General features: G+C 59.8%; 1 protein-coding gene across 5 annotated transcripts; it reads left to right on the forward strand.

Moving 5' to 3' along the window:
* The first annotated feature begins 22 nt into the window (after positions 1 to 22).
* Positions 23 to 10,292, forward strand: TLE6 (TLE family member 6, subcortical maternal complex member). 5 transcript variants are annotated; one of them, XM_034657457.1, is made up of 17 exons: positions 23 to 140; positions 710 to 815; positions 1,327 to 1,385; positions 1,746 to 1,791; positions 2,845 to 2,886; positions 6,290 to 6,352; positions 6,451 to 6,736; positions 6,833 to 6,855; positions 7,150 to 7,210; positions 7,285 to 7,391; positions 7,488 to 7,522; positions 8,097 to 8,349; positions 8,440 to 8,690; positions 8,981 to 9,122; positions 9,460 to 9,610; positions 9,845 to 9,921; positions 10,080 to 10,292. In XM_034657457.1, the coding sequence occupies exons 2-17, from the start codon at positions 747 to 749 to the stop codon at positions 10,182 to 10,184; spliced, it is 1,770 nt and encodes a 589-aa protein (XP_034513348.1). In that variant the 5' UTR covers positions 23 to 140; positions 710 to 746; the 3' UTR covers positions 10,185 to 10,292. The 5 variants fall into 5 exon arrangements, 4 of the variants coding, with proteins under 4 accessions (XP_034513348.1, XP_034513351.1, XP_034513349.1 ...); XR_004624555.1 differs by lacking the exon at positions 9,460 to 9,610 and having other exon boundaries at positions 10,080 to 10,219; XM_034657458.1 differs by lacking the exon at positions 710 to 815 and having other exon boundaries at positions 28 to 140; positions 2,845 to 3,306.
* The last annotated feature ends 69 nt before the right edge of the window (positions 10,293 to 10,361 follow it).

Below are 10,361 nucleotides of genomic sequence, written 5' to 3' on the forward strand. Positions count from 1 at the left end.
CGGGGCGGGCCGGGGCGGGGCCCGACGGGTCAAAGGGCCCCGGGAGGAGGGGAGGTGTCGAGGGGTGTTCATTCTGGGCCTGAACTTGGTTGACCCCCGCGGCTTCCTCCTTGCTGTCCTGGGCCTCCACCCTAAGGGAGGTGAGTAGGCGGGCGGCTCTCCTGGAGGACCCCAGCGTGCCCCGGGTTGGGGAGGAGGCTGGAAGGCCGTTGAGGGGGCAGAAGTGAAGCAAAGGAGCCCTTCGGCAGGAGTGACTGGGGTGGAGAGAGGTCTCTTTCCTCTGGTCTGAGAAATAGCTCCGAATTCACCTGGCCAACTCTTACTCATCCTTCAAAACCCCTTCCCAATGACGTTCACCCATGCTTTAGGAAATTGTCTCAAAACTAAGGTTGAATTTTAGCGTCCTTCCCTGGGGTCGCCCAGCGGTGACAGCTCCTGGCAGGGAGTGTAAGTGTTGGCACCATCTCCCCTCTACGTCGTGGAATGAAGTTCCTGGGTGGAGCCCACTGTTAGTTGGGGCAGTGGGAGTCACCAGAGTTTGACAAATGAACAGAGGGTATAGGGCATGCGGTGGGGTGCTGGAAGTCAGGGAGGGGGCTGGGGGTCCGGGCCTGGGTCCTGGAGGGGAGGCGGGGTGGGGTGGGGTTGGTTCTGTCCCTGACTGCCCGGCCTTCTGCCCTTGGGACCTGCCATCTCCTTGTTATTTTAGAGTCCTTGGCTTTAGTCCTTGGGCCTCCTTCCTGAAGATGACCTCTTGGGGCCATCTCAGCCCACGGAAGCACCCTCCAAGGGTGAGGAGGCCTCCAGGAACTCCGGTGAGGAGGGCATTAATCCCTGTGGGGGGGGGGAGCCTGGAAGCTGGGCTCAAACCTCGCTCTCCTGTTCCTGATGGAGGGACGCGGGCAGGTGGCCAAGCCTTTTGGCCGGGGGCTCTAACCCATCATACTACCGACAGGTGCCAAGGCACTTTCTTTTTAAATAAACTTGCTTCTCATCACCCAGGTGATAAAACACATGACTACATCATCCCTGGTTAATATTTTACAAGCAGAAGCCCCCCTCCTCCAGAGATGGCCCTTTTCAAGAGTGGGCAGGGTGGGCAAGCGTTCTCTCTCACAGTCTCTCCAGAGAATCTGTATTTGAGACTTTAGGTCAAGAGGCAAAATGGAAGGTACTCGGTGGAGACTGAAGTAACCAGAGAGAGCAGATCGCCTTCAGGTGTCAGGAGGTCCCAAACCACCCCCTGGGGGGCTGGTTGGAGATGTGACCCAAGGGTGGTAGAGTGGGAGGCTGGGCTTTGTCCACAGCCTCCTGTGACCTTCCCAGGCTCCTTCTGAACTGAACTATCGGGGTGTTCTGGATCAGCTCCGGCAAGAGTTCCCCAGGTGAGGGTGACTCTCAGGCCAGAGGTCCCACGGTGGCCCATGGAGGGAGGGAGAGCGTCCCCTGGGGTCTGGGGGGGGTGGGGGCACAGAAACCCTGGCCCAAAAGACGGATCTGGGAACCCGAAGCAAAAGGAAAACCCCCGGTACCAATCCCGGCCTTCATTTACATTTTCGAGTTGTCCTTGTTTAGCATGAATTTACTTGCATGGATTATAGGTTGAAAAACACTGCACTAAGATGGCATCTCTGATGCCACCTTGGGGTGGCTCCTTGGGTGGGGGCACTGGCCAGGCCCGGCGGGGGGGGGGGCCTGGTTCCAGGAAGGGGTCTTGAGAGCTCTGCTCGGTTTTCTTCCCCCAGGTTCCCCCCTCACCTGGCGGCCCAGGTGGAGAGCGTGTATTCCGAGGTGAGCCACACCAGGCAGTCCTGGGCAGCCCCCAGACGGCCTCGAGGGGCTGTTTCCTTTGGCCTCAGGAGCCCGGTTTGGGGACATCCTCTCCTCCAGTTGTTTCTGCTTCCTTTGGGCAAGGGAGCGCACCCATGCAGGCCAGCCTCTTCAAAAGCATTTTTCCTCATGAATACTAACCTTGCTGCAAAAGTTAGAAATTCCATATTTACAGGAAACGTTTCTGTGGCTGACAGCTCATCATTGAGGGATAGGTAACAGGAGTCCCTGCTTGTGAGCAGCGTATGTGCTAGTGTGGTGCTGTCTTCTAGAACTTTCTGCGGTGATGGGAATGTTCTGTACCAACAGTGCCCAATATGGCACCTGCCGGCCACGTGTGGCTATTGAAAACTTGTAAAGAACTGAATTTTAACTTGATTAAATTTAAATAGCCACACTTGACTAGTGGCTAGCTCCATGGACAGGGCACCCCTAGGGGGAAGAGAGAGATGAGTCAGTAGAGAAACGAGATTCACAAAATTTAACTACTATAAAGAAAACAGAAGATGATGGATACACATGAGTAAAGATTTTGAGCTAGGATAGTCAGGAAGGGCTTCTTGGAAGAAGTGATGTTCACCAGGAGATAGGGAAGTTAAAAAGTTTCCACCATCCCCGAGAGAGCAAGGAAGGGTGGGCATTCCAGGCAGAGGGCACAGCCTGTGCAAAGGCCCTGGGGCAGGACTGGGCTTGGTCCGTTGGAGGAATGAGTGAGGAGGCCTTTGTGGCTGGAGCAGTGGGAGAAGGGGAGGGCAGGGAGGGGAGGGGGCAGGTGTGTAGGGCCTTGTGGTTATGGGGAGTCTTAGAACTTCACATCAAGCATGAAATCCAAGGGTCTTCCTAATTAGCTGCCGCTCTGTGGTGGGTGGTATCCTATTTGATGAGTCTAGTGACCAGAGAGGTCGAGCAGCTTGTCCAGGGTCACACAGTCGGGGAGAGGTGCGCACAGCATTCTATTCCTCCCTCGGCCACCGCCCACCACCTCCCGGTGCAATCCCTGCTGTTGCCTTGCAGATCCAGAAGATCCGGCAGGGTCTCCAGGAACACCACCAGCAGGTGAGTGAGTAGCCAGGAGCTGGGCCGTGGCTGCCGCTCCTTGAAAGGCAGGAAGAACATAGGGAGAGAGGCCATGCCGGGGCCGGGTTGTGGGGCCCTTGTGGGGACGGTGGGGAGGGCTTTTACCCCGAAGGAGGTGGGAGCCCTTGAGGGTTGTGGGTGGGGTGGGACCTGACCTGGGATTCCCCAGGGATCAGTGGATCTTCCCCCACCCCAAACACACACACCTTCCGGATGCGTCTCCCACCCTCTTGGAGGCTCTTCCTTCCTGGCCCGCTCTGCATGGCTCAGAGGAGGCCAGAGGCCTTTCCAGCACGTTGTAGGTCAGCTGCTTCCGCTATGAAGGGCCTGTTATGTGCCAGACGCACCCGGATTACGGCCTTCCATGTGTCTGAGCGTTCTCGAGGGCCTGGATCACACGTGAGCCGGGGGCGGGGGCAGGTCTGCACAGGGCCCAGGCTCCCAGCACAGGGCGCCTTGCCCAGGCTGAAGCACGTCTTGCACTCCTGCCTGTCCTCCCACCACCTGGCCCCTTTCTCCTGGGTGCCGGCAGGGCTCTCTGCCTGTGCCAGATGTGCCTGGCGGAAGGCCAGGGCCGTGTCTGCAACTCAGCGGGGCCCAGGGTGGGCAGTGTGGGGAACCGGTAGAGATGGATCCAGAGTGAGGGGGCCAGGAAGCAACCAGAACACGGTTATTCATTCAACAGATATTTATCCATCAGGTTCTTGCCAAGTGCTGTCGTAGGCGCCAGGGAAATCGCAGAGAAGGACACAGACAAACCTGTGCCTTGGGGTGGCGGGAGCTTGGTAAACAGAAGTGTCAGATGGTGAGGGCTGGGCGAGGTACGGGGATGGACGAGAGCAGCTCAAGGGGATACGAGGGAAGGGGTGAGAGTGGGCCAGCTTGCTGAGGTGACATTTGAGCAAACTCTTGAAGGAGATCAGAGAGGCAGTACAGCTGTCTGGGGTGGGAGGAACAGAATAGACAGAGGGCACTGCAGAGGTCCTGGGGCAAGACAGTGGCTAGTGTGTTGGAGGCACAGAGGAGGCCCCGTGGTTGGAGCAGTGAGGAGGGGAGGGCAAGGAGGGGACAGGGCAGGTCCTGTGGCATCTTGGGGGCCCTGGAGAGGACTTGGGCTTTTCTACCAGGAAAGTGGGAGCCCTGGAGGGTTGGGAGGGGGGACAATGGCGACGACAATGGGACCTGACTCCTGCTCACGGGCGCCCTCTAGAGGAGAGACTCTGGGGGCAGGGCGGGAGAAGGGGGTTATCTGGGCGGGTCACTTAGACTGGTGGTGAGAACCAATCAGATTGTGGATTTGGGGGTGATCCTGACATAAGGATGTGAGGGGGGGTCTTGCCCCAAATAGTTGCTGTTCAACCCAGGGGCCTTGCTGGCCCTGGAGTCCCGCCGAGACTCCCCTCTGTCCTCTCCCCTCGGCCTAGCTCCTTGTTTTCCCAGCCTCCCTGTTGTGCATTAAAAATCCCGAGCCACCGCCGCCCAGCCAGCTCGCGCTCTCCCCGGGGAGGGTCGGCTAGCAGGCAGGAGGGAGCAGCGCTTTTCATGCTGACTGCATTCAAGTGCCAGTAAATTGCGCATTAACGAGCCGAGCCGGGGCGCACTGGGAAGGCTCCCCTGGGTCTGTGCTGCTGGGAGGCCCAGCTGGGGAACCCATCAGCGGCTGCCCCAGGAGGCACCCTGAGCTGTGGGCTCAGAGAGGGGGTCCCGCTGCCTGGCCCCTCCCTCGCCATTCTGCCTGCCTGACCAGGCTGCCAACGGAAGCAGGTAAACACTGCCCGGGCCCTGTTCCTCCAGACCTGGGCAAATTGGCTTTGCTTCTCAGGGCCTCTGTTTTCTCATCTGCAGAATGGGAATGCCAGTAGTTCCTGGGACTGACCGCAGTTGGCACTCATGCTGCATTGCTTTAGTCATTCTTTCTTCGTGAATCAGAATGTTTTCCCCAGGACTGGGGAGTTGGCCTCGGGCCAGACAACTCTGGGGGGCTTCTTGGGGTCCACCAGGGAGGGGTATGCATCCATGAGGCCCGAGGGCGCTGCTGGGGCGTGTAGACCAAAGACCTGTCTTCTCCGGTGGCCACAGGACACATGTGGTTATTTAAACCGAAGTTGACCTTAAAACAAGTGCTGGACAGGCACGCGAAGCTAGCAGCTATTGCATTAGGCCTAGAATGTTCTCGCTCTTCCTAAATATAGATGCACACAGGCACGTTCCCATCGAGCGCCTTATCAGACCCAGAAGCTGGGTCTCCCCATTCTGAATTTCTGGGAACACTGGCCCGGAGGCTCCCATCTCGCCGGGGCTGCCCTCGGCCTGGACGCCGGGCTTGCGCTAGAGACCCGTTCTTGGCGTCTGTGCCACTTGCCCGACGTCGCTGTTGAGCCCTTACGTGGGACTGACTGGAGACATCGCATTTTTAACCGGATTTCACTTTATATTTAATAGCCGTCTGCGGCCGGTCGCTGCCGGGCCGGGCCGGGCCGCGCCGCACCATCTCGAGGAAGGAGCATGTCTCCTAAAAGGACAGGCAGGTGCCTGCTGGTCAGGGGGAGAAGGGAACTTAGAGCCCTCGGGCCCTTCCCAGCCCGTGGAAACTGTTCACAAGGACTGGGAATTGCTGGTAGTCATGTGGCCTGATTTTTAAGTGTAAAATAATGTGAGGTGACCGGCCCACGGGGGTTCCCTAGTGTCCTGCTGCCCGCCCTCCTCCCTGAGAGCTAATCACCGGGGTCTGAGTACCCTCCCCGCACTTCAGCAAGTTCAGATGTCCCCACACAGAGGAACTTACGTGCCAACGAATTTGCTCCTTGAGGCCGTTTTAAGCAGAGTGGTGTTGAGGCTTTAGTTTTCTTTCTGTCTTTCTTCTTTTTCTTTTTTCTTTTCTTTTCTTTCTGTTTTATTTATTTGAGAACATGAGGGGCAGAGGGAAGGAAGAAGCCGACTCCCCGCTGAGCAGAGAGCCCAATTGGGGGGGGGGCTGGAGCCCAGGACCCAGAGATCGTGCGTGACCTGAGCCAAAGGCAGACGCTTCACTGACTGAGCCCCCCCCCGCGTGCCCCAAGGCTTTAGTTTTCAAACAACCTAAGAAAAGCACCTGGGAGGGGAACCTAGCTCAGACCCTACTTTCTACCACTTGATGATGACAGGCCTTCAGGGTTAGGCTGCTGCGTTCTGGGTACAAAGAACTTCCTTTACGCTCTGTCTAGTGGGGAGGGCCCTGCATTATCATGAATCTACCCCAAAACCTTCAAGGCAGGCCGGATATCCCCATTTCACACGCTGGGAAGCTGGTTTGCAGGAGGAGACCTGCACCCGGGATGTCTGATGACAAAGGCTTAGCTGGGATGTGTCCTCCCCTGCCCCCTCCGTCCCTGTCCCCATCTAGGCCGAGAACTTCCTGCGGACCATGGAGACCTGGAGCCGACCTCTGGGCTTCCCGCCGGAGGAGGTGGGTGCCTGGGCCCTGGAGGAAGGGGGGACCGGCCCAGAGTACAGGGCAGCCTGCGCCTGGCAGTGCACACAAGCCTGGGCTCTTCTGGTAAGCAGGCCGACCCGGACTCCTGGGCGCCAGCCAGCCCCGAGGCTTCCCCGCACCCAGTGGCTGAGACCCCACAGCCCTCTGGGCTCCGGGGGCCCCCCTTCGAAGATGTCCTGGCTGCAAGGTCCTCAGACTGGCTCAGGCAGCTCTCCAGAGCCGACGCTGCCCCCGTCCCCCAGCCGGACACGCAGCCCTCCTGGGACTCCGAGCCCCGGTTCTGGCAGGGTGTTCTCACCGAGCAGCTCTGGCAGATCTTTGCAGGGACCCACAAGAAGGACCAGCTGCAACTCAGGAGTGAGTCTCTCTGGGGGTGGGGGATGGGGGCGGCCTGGGGATGGGGGCGCAGCACGGTTGAATCATGTTCTACTCGCTCCCCCTCCGATGTCCCAGCGACAGGACAGGCGCCGGGCCTGGTGAGTAACTGCCATACCTGGAGGGGTGGGCTTCTGGCTGGTGGTTATCTCAGGTGGGCCCTCAGGTCGGGGTGTCCGGGTTCCTATGGGGTCAGTCTGCAGCTTCCGTCCTCAGCCCCGAATGTCCTTAGAGGACTCGTTAACCCCAAGACTGCAGCTGCACCCAAGATAGGACTCGGGGCTGTTGACAAGGCTTGTCTACACTGCCTGGGCCTCCCCAAGGTTTTCTGGATCTGAGACTGACCCTGGGCAGGTCCTGTGGTCTGAACTGATCGCCCCAATTCCCATGGGCAGGAGAGCCAGGACCCAGGACCACACGACTTGGGACTGGAACCACGTAGCGAAGACACTCTGGGTAATCCCGGTGCAGGGGGGCAGCCTGCCCTGAGGAGCCCACACCTGCCACTCACCTGTCTTGTCTCCATCCAGTGCCCAGCCCACTCGTGCCCTCCCCCAGCTCCCCCGAGGGCTCCCAAGAAGGGAGCACAGAGCCAGGCCCTGAAGCAGAGGGGATGCTCTCCCCCAGTGTGGCCCAGGTGAGGCCCCGTCCCAAGCGGCAGCCTCTGTGAAGACTGAGAGGCCTGGGGCAGAGGGAGCTGACGTGGCTCCACGTGACCCTCCTCCCTCCGCAGGAACCTGCTGGGAGAGCCTCGTTCCTGAAGCCCATGTAAGTCTCCATGTTGTCCCTCTCGTCTGTACCTCTGTCCCTGGCAGAGGGGGACCGGGGGTGTGAGTGTGTTTTCCCCCTCCCCCCACCACCCTGCTACTGTGCTCAGTGACCAGAGCTGAGGGGCCTGTTACAATCAGGTTGCTGTCTCTCCCCACATAACTGGCTCTGGGTTCCAGGGATCTGGGGAAAGACCTCCCATGGAAGGAGGGTGTTAGAGCTAGATATAGACAGTCCCAAGCTTGTGGTCTGAGGCTGGGAGAGCACAGAGGGGGATGAGAAGGCTTTCCTGGAGGGAAGGGGCATAATGGTTAGGATCTTGATGGATGAGTAGGAGTTTGCTGGATGGGGCAAAGCATTCCAGGTGGAAGGGAGTGATATTTGGTTCTAGGAGAGGGAGAATCCTCGAAGGGGCATGGGCAGCCCCTTAGGGGAAGCCCGTGTAGCAGGGAAACCAGGCCTGAGTGAGAACCCCCCCCATCTGAAGAATGGAGCTCCTTGGGCTTGATGGGGGCCCCCTGCAGGCAGAGAGGCTCACAGGTAGGCCAGTGACCCCAAGGCCTCCCCTCCCAAGATGCTGGGACCCTGAGGACTTCGAGGACATGTGGAAGAGACCAGATGCCTTGCCCTGGCGGTCCAAGAAGGCGGCCAACCCACATGGAGCGGAGAAGATACTGACGCTAAAGCACGGGGAGCCGGTGCTGGCCACAGCTGTCAGCAGCTTCATGCGACACGCGTTCACCTGCGGCCGGGGTGGTGTCAAAGTGTGGAGCCTGGTCGGCCAGGGGCTGGAGGACCGGTATCCTGAGAGCCACCTGTCTGTACAGGTCGGGGAGGGGCTGGCTCAGGGGCGGGGCTTGTGGGAGCAGGAAGAGCTCCGCGGCGGAGGACGGTCACCTGCATCTGTGCCCCCCTAGACCCGCCAGGCCTACCTGTGCACCTGCCTGTTGTCCCCAACCAGCACGACCCTGCTGACGGGCGGCCATAACCTAGCCAGCGTGAGTGTGTGGGACCTGACCGCGCCCTCCCTGCGCGTGAGCCACGAGCTGCCCTGTGCAGGCCTCACCTGCCAGGCCCTGGCCTCCGGCCCCGAGGACACCCTGGCCTTCGCTGGCTTCACGGACGGCACAGTCAGGGTCTGGGACCTGCGGGACCAGAGCGTTGTCAGGTGAGGCCCAGGGCTGGGTGGGCTCATCCTGACAGCCCCTTCTCACCTCAGGGCTGGAGCAGGGATCCAGCAGTCCTGAGGCTAAAAGCCCCTTGACTGCTTAAATTTGCATTTGAGAGTGTTGGAGGCCTGAGTTCCGATATGGCTGGGTTTCTTCAAAGCCCAGTCATGGTACTTGTTGTCGGCCTCAGTTTCCCCATCTGTCACCTGGGCGTGATTGGCCAGGTGGTATTCCTGGGGCTCGGGCTCAGTCTCAGCCCTGACCCTTTCCCCATACCCCTTCTGGCCAGGGACCTGCTGGGCCCCCCGAATGGAGCCAAGAGCATTGCTATCAAAGACCAGAACATCTGGACGGGGGGACTGGACACCTGCCTGCGGTGCTGGGACCTGAGGACCCCTGGGAAGCCCCTGGAATACCAATTCGAGTCTCAGGTGTGCAGGCTGGGATGGGCCTTGGGGGAGGGGGGTAAGTGGGACCTCACGTGTGAGCGGTGCTGGCAGAAATAGGGTCATGAGAAACATCCTCCCCCCAGGCCCCAATAACTTCGGACGCTTTCATACTCTGTATCGGGCGCTCGTAGCCCCATTTAGTCGCTGCAATATCCCTTAAGGTAGAGAGCACTAACCCACTTTACAGATGAGCAGACTGAAGCCCGGAGGTGTGAAGTTGCTTGTCAGGGCCTTGAAGCCAGGAAGCTGGCAGGAGGTCAGCTCCCAGGGTGGGTCCCTGTGCCCCTGACCAGCCTCTTCCCTGCCACCCACTCCCCAGATAATGAGCCTATCCCCGAGTCCCCAGGAGGATTGGGTGCTGGTGGGCACAGCCAATGGCCAACAGTGGCTGCAGCCCACCCAAGGGGGCCAGAAGCACATGGTGGGCTGTAAGGACGGCACCATCATGGGTCTCAAGTTCTCTCCACTTGGTGAGTGGCCAGGAGGGGGTGGGGGGAGTTCCCTGTGGCCCCCAGCCTCCCACAGGGTCCTGTCCCCCCCTTCCTGACCATCCCCCATCGCCCTTCATCGGCAGAAAGCACTCAGTGATGCTCTCCATGGGGGCATGAGAGACGTGGGGGTCTACCTCTGTGCCCCAGGTCCCCAGGGGCCCTGCCCTCAGCTGCCAGATTTCCCACGACCCGGTCCCCTCCTCCCCCTCCCAGGCCAGTGGTGGGTGAGCGTCGGGATGGATGACCTGGCCAGCATCTACAGTATGCCTGCGGGGACCGTGGTGTTCCAGGTACCACCGTGGGCCAAGCACAGGGCAGGGGGCCATCCTCGGCTCCGGGTGCTGAGTGCAGGGGTCCTGAGAGGGACCAGGCTTGAACTGATGGGCAGAGGGTAGGGGCAGGGGTGGGCGAGCTCCCCTCAGCTCATACTGGCCCTCCACCTTCCCAGGTACCCGAGACCTCCTCCGTCCTGTGCTGTGATGTGTCCCTCAACAGCCGCCTGATGGTCACGGGGTCCAAGGACCATGCGTCGGTGTACCAGATCACCTACTGAGGGTGGCACGCTCGTCCTGACTCAGGGTCCTTTTGTCGTCCTTTTCCCCCAACAAGGTGGAGGGGTTTCTTTCCCATCCCACATGTAGTAAAGCAATTGGAAAAAGCAGAGGGGGTCTGTGCTGCGTCCTTTCCTGCCCCCACCTGTCTTGTAGACATTTGGAAGGACTTGGACCAG

Source organism: Ailuropoda melanoleuca, chromosome 4 (genome assembly GCF_002007445.2).
Source record: "Ailuropoda melanoleuca isolate Jingjing chromosome 4, ASM200744v2, whole genome shotgun sequence".
NCBI lineage: Eukaryota > Metazoa > Chordata > Mammalia > Carnivora > Ursidae > Ailuropoda > Ailuropoda melanoleuca.

What these genes read in the sequence shown, in the direction of transcription:
- TLE6 (XM_034657457.1), top strand. Translation starts at nt 747, where the DNA reads ATGACCTCTTGGGGCCATCTCAGCCCACGGAAGCACCCTCCAAGGGTG. An exon ending in TGGAGAGCGTGTATTCCGAG is followed by an intron (nt 1,792 to 2,844) that starts GTGAGCCACACC and finishes GTTGCCTTGCAG; the next exon opens with ATCCAGAAGATCCGGCAGGG. An exon ending in ACGTAGCGAAGACACTCTGG is followed by an intron (nt 7,211 to 7,284) that starts GTAATCCCGGTG and finishes GTCTCCATCCAG; the next exon opens with TGCCCAGCCCACTCGTGCCC.